Source organism: Manis pentadactyla, chromosome 5 (assembly GCF_030020395.1).
Source record: "Manis pentadactyla isolate mManPen7 chromosome 5, mManPen7.hap1, whole genome shotgun sequence".
NCBI classification, from domain to species: domain Eukaryota; kingdom Metazoa; phylum Chordata; class Mammalia; order Pholidota; family Manidae; genus Manis; species Manis pentadactyla.
This window is the reverse complement of record NC_080023.1, coordinates 154,568,665-154,584,002: the sequence shown is the minus strand read 5'-3', so window position 1 is coordinate 154,584,002 and position 15,338 is coordinate 154,568,665. Positions and strand designations below refer to the sequence as shown.

The 15,338-nt window shown below is 38.7% G+C and overlaps 1 protein-coding gene across 3 annotated transcripts in view; it reads left to right on the top strand.

Annotated features, from left to right (window-relative positions):
- CDK5RAP1 (CDK5 regulatory subunit associated protein 1) overlaps nucleotides 1–14,986 on the top strand; it is a 44,528-nt gene extending 29,542 nt beyond the window's left edge. For 2 of the 3 annotated variants that reach the window (XM_036902547.2, XM_036902548.2), the window contains exons 12-14: nucleotides 1,998–2,147; nucleotides 9,642–9,782; nucleotides 14,662–14,986. In XM_036902547.2, the coding sequence (XP_036758442.1) occupies nucleotides 1,998–2,147; nucleotides 9,642–9,782; nucleotides 14,662–14,766 (396 nt within the window). In that variant the 3' untranslated portion in view covers nucleotides 14,767–14,986. The remainder of the gene's footprint in view (nucleotides 1–1,997; nucleotides 2,148–9,641; nucleotides 9,783–14,661) is intronic. The other variant, XM_057502914.1, reaches the window with a different exon arrangement.
- Nucleotides 14,987–15,338: the final 352 nt, after the last annotated feature.

The following is a 15,338-nucleotide window of genomic DNA, read 5'->3' as shown; positions in this document are numbered from 1 at the left end:
ACCTGTCTACTATTTTACAGAATTTGGGCATTGAGATGAAAAACAATTTACTGTGCCAATATTTGTCTTCATCAGAATATTTAAAATTATGTTAGGGTTGTTTACAATTTGAAATTGGTGGGAGGGACTGTTCTCTTTGCATGAAACCTGGGATGATTTCTCAGCATGAGAACTTTTTTGGCCTGCAGATGTGATTTGTGTTACAGAAGCCCCTTGTTGCCCTTCCAGCCATCTTCGGTATTTTTAGTTTCCAATTTTCTAGGCCACATGAACCCACCAGTACCCACTTTGGTGTTTCTCCTATAATACAGACTCCCAGTAAGACAAAGCAGAAGGAGGCGGAGGAAAAGGGGAGCAATGCATGTTTCCTGCAGATGGGGAATAGTTCTGGCCTGCTGCCATTTTCCTGGTGGTGGTGATGAATTTGCATGGGTCACTTATCCCCTTAGTAACCTCACAGGCAGCTCATGTTTGGGTTTGAGGCAGAGGGGCCTAGGGTTCTGTAGGCAATGTAACTAGGACAGTGTGTGTATTCATGTCTCTTAAATTATTCCAGAGATGTAGCTTCAGAGATGCTGTTGGGTACCATTTTCCTTCTTTTCCATGGATGTCACAAATACACAAGAGAAATTCTTTATAATGCTAGAGTTGGGAAGTGGGTTTTCAGTGTGTGATGGAAGCATATCCTGTGGGCATTAAAAATGAGTGTTCACTTAGGGGTCTAATTCCTAGGTTAGGATTAAGACTCTAGAGGCTTAATCAAGTAGCCTGGGGGATAAGAGCACTTAAATTGTGCATTTTTCACTTAATAACTGTGTGACCTTAGGAAAAGTCTTTGGTTTCTTCATCTGTGAAATGGGGATAGCAGTACCAACCTCATCAGGTTATTTTGAGGATTAAATAATATGTATAAAGCACTTAGAATAGTGCTTTATAATAGTAAGTACACAATAGAGGTAAGTTGTTAATAAGAGAATAGAATAGACCCTGCAGAGAATTCTAAAATAGCATTCTGTGTTAGAATCCTCTACTCACTTTCAATTTTCTTCTGGATTTTGTACTTCTCTCTAGTTCAAATGTCCAGACTTACCTCTTATTCCATACTTCTGTCTAGCTTAATGATTCTCCAATTGTATTATGAGCTTATATGCACAAAGTAAGGTAAATATGTATTTATATATACATATATATATATAAACAGGTATATACACTGGGGTTTTGGATGCTTCAAAGACTTTTCAGGGAAAAGTCTCCCTAACCCCCTTTTTTTGGACTGGTAATACATGTTCATGGTATAAAATCCAAAAGGTCAAAGCAGTGTGCTAGTATGCAGTGGGAAGTAGTTGTTTTTCCTTCTTCCTGAATTGCCTAGTTTTTCAGACTTTCCCTGAAGGCAACCACTATTAGGTATTTCTTCTATAACTTTCCAGAGATATTTCATATATTTGTAAACACATTTATATGTGTTCTTGCTACCCTGTTTTATACATGTTAATGTACTTATTTCTGTTAAGAGTATTTTGGAGAGCAATCATATCAGTACATATAGGCTTTTTCATTGTTTTTAATGGTGGTGTACTAGTCCATTGTGTAGACAAACCATTATTTGTTTTACTAGTTACCTATTGGTGAGCATTTAGGCTGCTTTGCATCTTGTGTCTTTATATAAGTAGTGCTGCTGAGTAACCTGGTACATGAGTTATTTAGTATATGTACAGATGTAACCTTTTTCCTAAGGATGAAGGTTGTATCCTATGAAAATATTAAGAATAGCTGTGAGTCTGTGTTAAGTTTAAAATTTAACTCTTGCAAAAATGTGACTCTACTGCATAGTTACTTTTTTCTCTCAGAAGGCTCCCAGAGCTTGAGAACCCTCCTGGTGTGGCTTGGGTTCCTGTACATATGTCCATAATTTGCAGGAATGAACGTGGTCTCTCTCTGTGCCTCAGGAATGGATTACCCAAGTTCTTGGTGACCTCCATCTTTTTTTTTTATAGAAGACACGAGCATATCACAGGCTGAAAGATGATGTCCAGGAAGAGGTAAAATTAAGGCGTTTGGAGGAACTTATCACTGTCTTCCGAGAGGAAGCAACGAAAGCCAACAAGACCTCTGTGGGTTGTACCCAGCTGGTGCTAGTGGAGGGGGTGAGGTCATATATATATATATATATATATATATACATATTTGTTTTGATTTTTAGAACACAGTTCATCTCCCCTTTATTTAGAGTTTATTTAAAAATTATTTTTAATTTTTTTATTGAAGTATGGTTGATATATAATATTGGTTTCAAGTATACAACACTGTGGTTCAACAGTTATACACATTATTAGATCGTCATCTTAACTAGTGCAGTTACACTATCTGTGAACATAGAAATATGTTACCGAACCATTGAGTATATTCTCCATGCTGCACTTCCATCTCTGTGACCAACATATATTATGGTTGAAATTTTTGTGCCCCTTTTTCCCCCTCATGCTTCCCACTCATCCGTCCCTTAGAGCTTTTTTGTTGTTGTTGTTATTTTCTTGCTTTAATAATATTCTAGCACCAATGCCAAATCCACAGCTCATTTCACTTTGATTTCAATTCAGAAGATGAGTAAGATTTCATGTTCTCCAGATTCCATTATATATATGTCTCTTGTATTTTAATATATCCCACAAATGTAGCTTCACAGCTGGTAGTTACATTTAACTCATGCATTGATAAATTGCTGAGTATATAACCTCATTAACTAAATTAAACTAATAATTTAGTTTCTGTCCTACAATGTTTTAATCACATATTAGTATTTCATGTATCATAATTTAGGAAAAAAATAATATTAGTCAATAATTTATTTTATCTATGCCCACTGTAGTGTTTCTCCAGCATGACAGCAAATGAGTCTTTCTGTTACCAAAGTAATAATGAGCCAATCTTGCATTGATTAAATCCAACTTGAACATGGGGCAGTTTCCATTAGGAATTTACTGTAATTAGTGCATCTATATTTTACTAGGATCTGTAAAATTTCATTCATATTTGATATTGACCTATACAATAAATCTCTAAATAGAAATGAAAACTTGCCACAAACAAAATTATAAAATTAACTACCAAAGATGTAAACTAAAATGGCAAGGTGCATTAAAAACAAAACTACATATAGAGGTTAATTATTTAAAAACACAGTGGACGTGGTTTGGTAGTGTGGCACTGTGGTCAGAGCACATTCTCTGCACGTAGCCTAGCCACGTTCAAGTTCCTACTTGGCCCCAAACCAGCATGTGAATTGAGACAGATCACTCAACCTCTCTGAACCTAAGGTTCTCCTTGTCTTTACAGTGGAAATAATGCTAGTGTCTACTTCATGCACTTATGAAAATCTAAGAAGGTACAGCATTACTGCAGTGATGCGTACACTGTTAAGCGCTATTTGAAGGTTTTACATTCCACTCTAGAAAGCTTCTCAAAAACAGAAACCTGTGTTTCTTAATCCAAAAGTTTGTATTCAGCTGAGATGATAAATGTAGCCCACACCCCATGTTCTCATGCAGGCTCTCAAGATGAATATCAGTCAGTGGGAACTGGCATGGCCCCAGGCATTTGGCAATAGGAATGGTCTCCTTATCTCAGACTACAGTTAACCTTGGCATTTTCTCTCTTCTTTACAATTATCTCTTCCTTTACTACACTGAGTGCAGACTGAGGTCCACAGGTTTGATTCTCGAGTGATTAGAGCCACTTCCTGATCATTCTCATTAAAGGTATCCCCAAGATAAAGATTTTAGGTTGAAGCATTTCCTCAATGATTTTGAATATAAATTTGTTTTCTATCCTCACAGTGCTGGCAGAGAGTGTTGAATGGCCCTTAGAGCTTTTTAAAAAAAATCAATTTCTGTAGTTTTCAGCATACAGATCCTATACATATTTTGTTAGATTTACACTTAAGGTAGTTCATTCATTTTTTTTTTTTTTTTAGTTGTTGTGTTGCTCTTGTATTTTTAATTTTGGGTGGCCATGTGTTCATTGCTACTGTATAGAAACAATTGAGTTTTGTATGTTTGTCTGTATCCTGTGACTTTGCTGAACTCAGCAGTTCCAGGAGTTTTTGGGTAGTTGCCTTGGTATTGTCTGTATAGATAATCATGTCATCGTGTTTATTCTTCCTTCTTGATGTTCCAGAGTTCCTTCTTTTATCATTTCCTTTCTGTTTAGAGAACCTTTAGACACTCTGGCAGCAGATTCTCTGTTTTCCTTCATCTTAGAATATTTTCATTTCCCCTTTGTTCCTGATGAATATATTTGTATTTTGTAGAGGGATTAGAGAAAAGCTTCATCTTTCTGTAAGTAGTATATCATATGCATATTTTTAGTTAATTTTATTCTCTTCAGTCCTTTTTAAAATTCTTCTTTCTTAGAAATATACTGCATTTCAGGAATTTTGGGGTTCCTGTAAGCTTCTGTGGTCAGTCCTGGGAACTTTACCATCATTTAGGTTACTGAACAGGTAGGATAAGGGGTGAGTTTGGGAACCTGACTTTAGTGAAGCTGCGTGCTGCAGCCAGAGGAGAGGAAGGAAAAGAGTGAGCCAAGGCCCTTTCTGTGACCCCTCCCGAGCCCTGGTTCGAGGTGGCAAAGTCCTGCTCCATGCCTTAGGATGTAGTAGCATCAAAGCCACCAGTTGCTTGGTATTTATGTTTGTTAGGACTCTGGTAGTGAGTGACATGACAGTAAGGAACTAGTTCAAGCCATTCAGCCTAAGCTAGAAAGAATGCCTTTTGTATAAGATGTCAGGGGTATCTTGTGGAGCCCAAGCGTGGGAATACTGCCTGGTGTCTGGGAAGTACTGTACCCAGCTTGGGAAGGCCTTGAGTCTTCCTCAGGCCAACTTTTCCTACTTCTTCATCTGTGTGGTAGAGTACAACAGCTCTGTAGTGCCTCCGTTTACACATTATAGTTCCAGCTATTCTCAGACAAAAGTAGTGTCTTTCAGCCCTAACTCACATTTCTGGGAGAGAGATTACTGATCAACTTAGTCTGGGTTAGGGATTTTCCTGTGGTCTGGGCCAGCAGTGGCTGATGGATGGTGATACTGAGCTACTGAAATACCCCAAACAGTGTTTGACTCATTAAATACTTTGTAATTTAGGATGTTAGCTGTGATTCTGGAGATCTGTACATGTACATGTCTGTTGGCAATATACATTTTATCCAGCAGAAATTAGGTCTTACTGTATTTCCAGCTGTCCTCATACAAGGTCTGGCATAGAACAGTGTGCTTGACTTTTGAATGAATGAATAAGTACTCAGAAGTTACTAATCTGTGTCCATGACTTCATCAGCCCCAGAGCATCTGGTAATTAAATGAACCAAAGTAAGGTTCTTTCTATTGCATCTGACACAAACCATTAATAAATTGGGATTTAGAGAATAATGGATTTTTCAAGGCTAGCAGTTGGACTCTTTATTTTCTCTTAGAGGAGACTTCCTTTCTGCCAGTCATGGGCAGTTTAAAATACCAGGTTGCTATATCTAGAGTGACAGAGAAGATGATGATAAGTCACACATACTGAGCATTTACTGTCACCAGGAACTGTGCACTTTATGGTCATTGGCACATTGAATTCCACCATAGTCCTTTGAGGTACTGATGTTATTAGCCCCTTTATGTAGATGAAATGGACACTCGGTAATAAAATAAATTCCTGAAGGTCACACAGCTAGTGTGGTAGAGCCAGAATTTGACCCAGGTCTGTTTCATTCTAGAGCCTATATAAAAAAAAAAAACGGCCACCGTTTTTAAGTACAGAGTTAAAGAAATAGATTTGGAGAGAACAGTGTAATGAATGCTCATGTGCTCTTCAGCCTCAACAATTATCAATATAATGTTAATCATGGCTAATCTTGTTTCATCTCTACTGCTCCCACTGGGTTGTTTTCAAATGAGTACAAGACATCCTATTTCATCAGGAAATATTTCAGTATATATCTTTGAAAGATAAAGACAAAAAAAAGTGCTGTTATATCTGAAATAATTGACTACAGTTGGTTGATATTATCAAATAACTAGTTAGTGTTCCAATTTCTTTATCTCATGAATTTCTTTTATGGTTGGTTTGTTCAAATCATGGAACCTGAATACTCTCTTTAAAAAATTTATTGTAAAACAATCACAAATTTACAGAAAAGTTGTAAGCACAAAGAACTTTTTAATTTTATTTATTTTTATTAAATAAGATTGCTTGAGAAATCTTATGAAGGTTTCACATGAGCATCATTGTGGTTACAACACTCACCCATATTATCAAGTCTCCCCCACCCACCCCATTGCAGTCACTGTCCCTCAGCATAGTAAGATGCTGACATAGACAAAGAACTTTTATTTCTCTGAATCCTTTGAAAGTAAGGTACTGACCTGATGCCCCCAAAGCCCTGATACTGTAATATGTATCTTGTACAAACAGGGACAGTCTCCTACATAACTATAATACAATCATCAAAATCAGGAAATTTACCTTGTGAGATCACTACCATCCAATCCTTACACCCTGTTTAATTCTATTCATTTATCTCAGAACTGCCCTTTATAGGAAAAGGATTTAGTTCACTGTTACATGTTGTGTTAGTTGTCATGTCTCTGTAGTCTCCTTCAGTCTAGAATAGTTTCTTACTTTCTTTGGCTTTTATAATCTTGACACTTGATGATTATAGGCCAGTTATCATGTGAATCTGCCTCAATTTGAGTTTGTCTGATGAGTTTCCTCATGATAGGATTTGGGGTATGCATTTTTAGGCAAGAGTATTAGAGAAATGATGTGTTCTAATTGTACCCTGTGAGGTGGCATTTTGATTTATCTCTTTACTGGTGATACTAACTTTGAAAATATCATTAAGATGGTATCTTAGAGGCTTTTTGGTTGTAGAGTTACTCTTTTTTGTAACTAGTGAGTTTTTATAGGGAGGTAACACCTGACTGATGTTTCCCCTAAAGCAGTTTAAGAACTAAATTCCTTCCTGTGTCTTTGATCACTGAAGAATACAGCATGTAGTCAGAGCTTGATTTTCTAAGGGTGGATTATATACCCTTTGGATTATCTTTGGACAGTTGTTTTAACCCCAGAGAGGGCATCACTCAAAATGTATAAGACCCTTGCATTAATATACTTTTATCCTTTCCCCTTACCTTCTATATGGTTGTCATAGATTTTTGCTTCTATGTCCCAAAGTACATTGATATTTTTGCTTTGAACAATCAATTATTTTTTAAAGAAATCTTTAAAAATAAGGGAAAAGTCTTATATATGTATCCGCTTATTTACTGTTTCTCGTATTCTTCATTCCTTGTGTACATTCAGGTTTCTATCTGGTATCATATTCTTTGTGCTTGAAAAACTTTCCTTAACATTTCTTTTTTTGATGATGCATCATCTCAGCTTTTGTTTGTCTGAAAAAAATTTTTCATCTACCTTTTAAAAATATTTTTTTATTTTTTATCAAATTTTAACATGATATTTAAAAGATATTCTGTTGTCTACTGACATGCATAGTTCAGATGGGAAGTTGCATCATTCTTATCTTCTCTATACATAAGATACCTTTTTTCTGTGACTGTTTTTAAGATTTTTTAATCACTGTTTTTAGAAATTTGATGTGTCTTGGCATGGCTTTCTTTGTATTTATACCTTTGTGTTTTCTTTGGGACTTGTTGCGGCTGAGTTTGTGGGCTTATAATTTTCATCAAATTTGGAAATTTCTCATCTACTATTTTTCAGATATTTTTTCTGTACTTCTCTTGTTTCTTGCCACCTACTTCCACCATTTCTCCTCTCCTGCAACTCCAATTACCTGTATGTCCAACCACTTGATATTGTCCCATACATAGGTCATTGAGACCCTTCATTATTTTTTTCTGTCATTTTTATCTCTGTGTTTCATATTGGATAGATTGTATTGCTGTCTTCAGGTTCACCATTCTTTTCTCTGGTATTGTGTAATTGGCTATTACCCATTGAATTTTTAATTCTAGATACATGTTTTTCATCTCTGTAAGTTGCATTTAATTTTTTAAAAATATTCTCTTCTGTGTTCTTGTTTTCTTTTGAAAGTTAATTTCATATTTAACCTTAATTGTGATAGCTGGTTTATTATCTTTGTGATAATTCCATCCCTGCTATTGTTTCTCAGTGTGTGTCTATTGAGTGACTGTTCTCCTGATTATGGGTCACATTTTTCTGCTTCTGGGCACATCTACTGCTTTTTCCTTAGATATTTGACATTGTGATATTCATTTTTGAGTGGATTTTGTGTTGGACTTTGTTCTGATAGGTTATTATGTTACTTAAATATCAGTTTGATTCTTTCAAGGCTTGTTTTTAAGCTTTGTTAGAAAAGCTTTTTTTTATTCTAAGGGTAGTTTAGCCTCATTACTAAACTGTGGCTCTTCTGGAGTTGTTGCTTCATGTTCCAAGGAATCAGTAAGGACTGTTTAGCTGTAGGTCAAGTGATTTCCAGTTCTGTGTGAACTCTGGGAGTCAGTGAGCTGACAGTTTCCAGGTTGTTTTCTTTGCCCAACTTCATGGAGGTTCACTCTACACAAGCCTGTGTTAGTATTCAGCAAAGACTCTAGGGACCCCTATACACATTTCTACAGCTCTTTTTCTGCTTAGCTGCCTCCTGTCTAGAACTTGTCCCACAATATGTAGCTATTCAGGCTCCCTGAAATATCCCTCTTCCTTCAATCCAGAGAGAACCACTGTGCTTTGCTTGAGATTTCCTCCCTGCTTTGCATGCTCTGGTCTGTCATGTGCGTTCTGGTAGAACACAGGGTTGATTGGAGGGCTCTTCTTATTTATTTTCCTTCTGTTGTGGATCACATTCTTGTTGTCAGGCCTGTTGGAGGTCTATTCCTAGGGAAGGTAATTCTGCGAAGACTCATTGATTGAGTTTTTCATTAACATACAGTCTGCAATAGTCTATTCAATACCTGAAAATAGTTGTTTCATATATTTTCTCCAGTTTCTTGGTTATTTAAGGATGGAGGGTAAATTTGATTTTTGACACTTCTTCATGGCTGGAAGAGAAGACTTGTGTATATTCTAGAAGATAATACCATCATACTGATTTTATTATTATTTTTGTCCCTGTCTTTTGTATGTTGTGATGGAAACTCTGGCTTCTAGTCTGCCTGTTTATTAGGGGCAAGTAACCCAGGCCAAACAGCAATAAACATTCCTGAGTGAATACTGTGAGACTGGGTAAAGTAAAAGTCAGTTTATCAAGCACATCACCCATTCATCTTTGCTGTCAGGCCTGTTGGAGGTCTATTCCTAGGGAAGGTAATTCTGCAAAGACTCATTGATCGAGTTTTTCGTTAACATACAGTCTGCAAAACTTTGAGTCTCTGTTGTATGCCATACACTGCCTTTGTTGGTGAAGCAGCGATAAACACTTAATCTTCAGTGTTTCTTTAGTTAAGGAATGCTCTATGAGTAAGACCCCTGGGGATCTGAGGCAGAGAAGACATAGTTTCTGCCTTCTAAGAACTGATGACTGTTCTTAAATTAGTTCAACCATTGTGGAAAGCAATATGAAGTTGGCAAAACTGATGACTGTGACAAATTTGTGACTCTCCTTTGTTCTTTCTGCAGCTCAGTAAACGCTCTGCTGCTGACCTCTGTGGCCGGAATGATGGAAACCTTAAGGTGATTTTCCCTGATGTAGAGATGGAGGATGTCACTAACTCTGAGCTCAGGGTGAGAGCTCAGCCTGGGGACTATGTGCTGGTGAAGGTAAGGTGTCCTTTTGGGCTTTTGGCTTGCACTGTGCATTCGGTGTTGGGTTGGATAATTTGGGGGAATGAAATTTTTTCTTGGAGAAATTCTTTAGTAAAATAAAAATCTCTTCTCAACCTGAATTTTGGAAGGGCACCTCAAATTGAATTTTAAATTGCTCCTAACTAGTAATGCCTTCTTGATTTTCTTGTCTTTTTTCCTGTCTTAGAAGGGTTCTTTTTGATAATTTGCTGAGGTTAGGGAATACATAATAGCATGTAATTTTCTGCTACAGAGAGGGCTAGGAAGTGTAAGTGATTTTGAGTGCATTGATAGTTCTGTCTGTCAGAGATCAGCATTCCCTTCCAGGTCTCGGATGCTCTAGGCATTCCCAACATTCCTAGGCTAGCAGATCTAGTTGAATGGCTGTGGGATTTTTCCCTTTTCTCCTTTCTCCTTTACACTGGGGATATTCCTTTCTTTACTTTCTTCTTTTTTTCTTATACTGTGACAGATTGGCTACTACCGTCTTCCTTTCCTTCTTCTCATGTCCGCTTTGCCCCGAAGCAGAGGCTAGCAGGATGTGTACTATGAGGTAGGCAGGAGGAAAGCCTTGTCTCTAACACTGAACTCTGAAACATCTGCAAAAGGGAGAGATGGTCAGAAGGTGATGCTTTTTCTGCTGATGCTGATCAGTGTTCTGTTCTCTGCCCTGTTCCTTAGTTCCTCACCCCCTGCTCTTATTCCTGTGCTTACTCTTACAGTCACCTATGCTTGAGTTCATAGGTGCCATGGTGCATGGCCTGCAGCTAGGGAAATTTCATTCTCCTGGCATGTAACTTCTTTGAATTGACCTGGGATTTCAAGCCACTGAGAACTTTTCTGTTCTGTCCATCTGACAAAAACTTAAAACACAGTCAGTTTGCTGGTTGGGGACTTTATGATCCCACTCCCTTCTGGCCTTGTCCTGACTGGGGATTGTCTTACTTTAAGCATTACCTAAGAATTTCGTAAGTAGAATAATTCCTGCAAGACAGCAATGTGACTGATCTGGAAACAGTCCCTCATAGGCTTCTCCATTTGTCCCTTTATTTTTCTTTGGACATCATCTTGTTTTTTTAATTCTCTGTCTTCTGAATGTTTGCTTCTTTGATTTTTTAGTTGTTTTCCAACACCTCCTCCTGTTTTCTTTCCACTATAGCTAAGGATTACTTGAAAAAAGGAATGAGGTAGGTGGCTAGGTTTTAGCATTAGTATGATAGTCTTTTGTAAATGGAAAAACTCCATTTGCGAATAAAGAAAGAAAGGTGATGTTGTGTTACTTGGGGCTCTTTTCTGTGCCCAAGTGACATAAACCCTACAGGTGAGATTTAGTGGAAGGATCAAAGTGAAGGAGGAGCTATGGAATCAGGGGTGTGTTAGCTCTTTTCTCTGTTGCTTGTCTTTGCTGTTCCCATTTCCCTCCACTTAGAGTCTCTGGGCTGCACTAGAACCACTCCTTCATAAATTTCACTTTCTTGTCTCCCTTTTTTTCTGTGGTGCTTAATTTACCTAAACCCCAACCCTGAGGAAAATGGCTGTCTGCTTACTCTGCATCTGCACCCTAGCAGCTGAACATTACTGGGGAAGAACATCCACTTAATCTGTATTATACAAATTAGGTCAGATGGTGGTGATTGAAAACTCAAAGTACAGTGTCTTTAAGAAGGTAGTTCTCTTTCTTATAAAAATCTTGATATGAAATACAATCCAGAGATTAATCCAAGCATATATGGTCAATTCATATATGATAAAGGATCCATTGATATACAGTAGGGAAATGACAGCCTCTTCAGCAGCTGGTGTTGGCAAAACTGGACAGCTACATGTAAGAGAATGAAACTGGACCATTGTCTAACCCCATAAACAAAAGTGAACTCAAAATGGATCAAAGACCTGAATGTAAGTCATGAAACCATAAAACTCTTAGAAAAAAACATAGGCAAAAATCTCTTGGACATAAACACGAGCAACTTCTTCATGAACATATCTCCATGGGCAAGGGAAACAAAAGCAAAAATGAACAAGTGGGACTACATCAAACTAAAAAGCTTCTGTACAGCAAAGGACATCATCAGCAGAACAAAAAGGCACCCTACAGTATGGGAGAATATATTCATGAATGACATATCTGATAAAGGGTTGACATCCAAAGAAGAAATTCAGTAGGCCAACAGGCACATGAAAAGATGCTCCACATTGCTAATCATCAGAGAAATGCAAATTAAAACCACAATGAGATATCATCTCACACCAGTTAGGATGGCCAACATCCAAAAGAAAAACAACAACAAATGTTGGCGAGGATGTGGAGAAAGGGAGCCCTCCTACACTGCTGGTGGGAATGTAAATTAGTTCAACCATTGTGGAAAGCAATATGAAGATTCCTCAAAAAACTCAAAGTAGAAATACCATTTGACCCAGGAATTCCACTCCTAGGAATTTACCCTAAGAATGCAGCAACTCAGTTTGAAAAAGACAGATGCACCCCTATGTTTATCGCAGCACTATTTACAATAGCCAGGAAATGGAAGCAACCTAAATGTCCATCAGTAGATGAATGGATAAAGAAGATGTGGTACATATACACAATGGAATATTATTCAGACATAAGAAGAAAACAAATCCTAACATTTGCAACAACATGGATGGAGCTAGAGGGTATTATGTTCAGTGAAATAAGCCAGGTGGAGAAAGACAAGTATCAAATGATTTCACTCTGTGGAGTATTTAAACAAAGAAAAAACTGAAGGAATGAAACAGCAGCAGACTCACAGAACCCAAGAATGGACTAACAGTTACCAAAGGGAAAGGGACTGGGGAGGATGGGTGGGAAGGGAGGGATGGGGGAAAAAAGGGGCATTACGATTAGCACAAACAATATAGGCGGGGTGGGCACGGGGAAGGCAGTATAACACAGAGAAGACAAGTAGTGATTCTGTAGCATCTTACTATGCTGATGGACAGTGACCGTAATGGGGTATGTGGTGGGGACTTGATAATGGGGGTAGTCTAGTAATCATAATGTTGCTCATGTAATTGTACATTAATGATCCCCAACCCCCCCCAAAAAAAATCTCAACATGGATGGTCCGGAACTGGTAATCGTGGCGGTTCCATGGTCATTAGGGGTTCAGACTCTTTCTGACTTTGGCTGTGCTGCGTGTAGCTTCCATTCTTAGGGTCACCTCATGACCAAGGTGGTTGCTCCAGCTATCAAATCCATACTGTAGCTAGCAGAAAGGAGGAAGAAGAGAGGGAAGGGTATGTCCTCATCCTTTCAGGACACTTTGCAGGAGTTTCACACACTGTTTCTGCCACAGTAACACCACACCAGGCCAGAAGCTGAGAAGTGTGGTTTTCATTCTGAGTGAGCAGGTACTCAGCTAAAAATTCCTCAGTTCTGTTACTGAGGAAGAAGAGGAGAAATGTTTTGGGGACAAGTAACAGTCCCTGTCACATAAACCCAACTTAATTCAGTTCAAATGCATGACCATAAAACTCAAGTGAACACTCAGCATGGCCCTGAAATCCTGATCCCATTATTTTTCTCTAGTAAATTGACTTCCCACTCTTTCTCTTTAAATCTTCACTCACCTGTCTAAACCCTAGGATCAGCTGATGTCTTTGCTCATTTCATAGAGAAAATAGATGTAATCAGATGAAAACTCATGGTCTCATCAGTATTTCCAGCAGCCCACTTGCATCCTACTTGTACTTGCTGTCTGCTCACATAGCGCTGTGAGGAAGCACCTTCATCTTCTCTCAGGCTGCTCCTTGTGCCTTCCCTCTGTCCCTTCCAGTCCTCTCAGGATACCTGTATTTATCTCCTTTGCCTCTGCGTCTTAATGTAGTTAAAATAGAACGAATTCTTCCCATTTTCCTGCAGCTTACTTCTTTTCAAGCCTAGTGGTGGACCTAGTATCTAATGCAGGATGTCCAAGGCCTGCACGGTCTATCCCAGCTACCGTCCCCATCTCCTGTTCCCTCCACTCCTCTCCTCTTTCCTCCTCCTTTTCCCCTCTGATCTAGTTCTAGGGTCAGGGACTTTGCACATGCTCTGTTGCTTGGGAGGCCCTTGATTTTTGCCTGGTGACCTTCTTTTTAACATTTAGTTTCTTTCTGAAATGTCATGTCCTTGAGAGGCCTTCTCTCTAGGGGAACGAAAGTAGCTTGCCTGTGCCTTTCTCTTCTCAGACCATATAAACTAATTTTATCTTCATATCACTTCTCAGTGCCTGAAATTATCTTTCTTTCTTTGTTTACATATTTGTTGTTTGTATTCTCCTGAAAGCTTCTTTGAGGGTAGAGAAAATAATTTTGTGTTTATTTGGTGTCTCCAGCCTCTAGGATAATTCCTAGAACATAATAAGCACCCAATAAATATTTACTAAGGGGCTGACTGGTTCTTATGGTAAGAAATGAGACTACTGGTAACTTTGGGATCCCATGCTTCCAGCTCTTAATTAGAGAAGAAAGAGAGCTTTTCATACCAACTTTTGGGCATAAACATCCTGAGGAGGGCTTTGACTCATACAGCCTGGGTCACAGCTTACTGGTAGGGTTTGTGAAGGGCAGTTCACACCGAACCTAGGGTTGGTGCTGAAGAGCAGCTATCTCCCACGAAAGAGAGAAGAGGCAGTTGGGATTCAGCTATTTTGGACTTCTTAAATTATGTGCATTATCATTACATCAGGTGTCTCTTCCTCTCAGGATTGAGGGCATACAGGAACTGTGCAGTCTCTGTTGACTGGTCCTTTCCATCAGAACCCTTTTGGTGACTTCTTGGGAGCTCCACATTAAGTCCCTAACATGCGGTCCTGGTAACCTTGCTTTCTTCTGACTGGTTTTCTTTCAGATTACTTCCGCCAGCTCTCAGACACTTAAAGGACATGTGCTCTGCAGGACCACACTGAAGGACTCCACAGCGTACTGCCAACCTGACTCTGCAGGACCACACTGAAGGACTCCACAGCGTATTGCCGACCTGAGTGGATAGCTTCAGAGTAGATGTGGACAGGCATTCCCAAAAGGACCAGATATGACTGGTCACTAATGAAAGAGGTAATGAAGTTTTGGAGACAAGCTGCAAGTGGTGGAGCAACTTTAGGTAAATGGAAAATGCATCTCTTTGCTGCACGTGAACAGCTTTTACAGTCATTAAATTTACCTGAACTAAGGTGGTCCCTTTGTCTCTACTTGTACTTCATTTTTGCCTTGGCTAGTGTTTCTGGGATTTTCCTTACAGTCTCTGTGCTAAGTATTTCCCAGCCCAGTTTATGCTGTAGATGCTGCTAACCTCTCTGGTTTTCTCGCCTGGACCCTAGGAGTTAGAAACTAAAGGAGAGGAAGTTAAGAGAACCATTTGCTTGAGAAAATCTGCTCTAGATCTTTATAAATTTTGGTTTGGTGGCATCAACTCAGCTGCCTATCTCCTCATTTTATTCTCATATTTTCTTGGAGGATTTCCCTGGCGAACCACTTGTTTAGCCTTTCAGTTCATTGTTCGCCTTCAGGTCTGACAGTTTGGAGTTT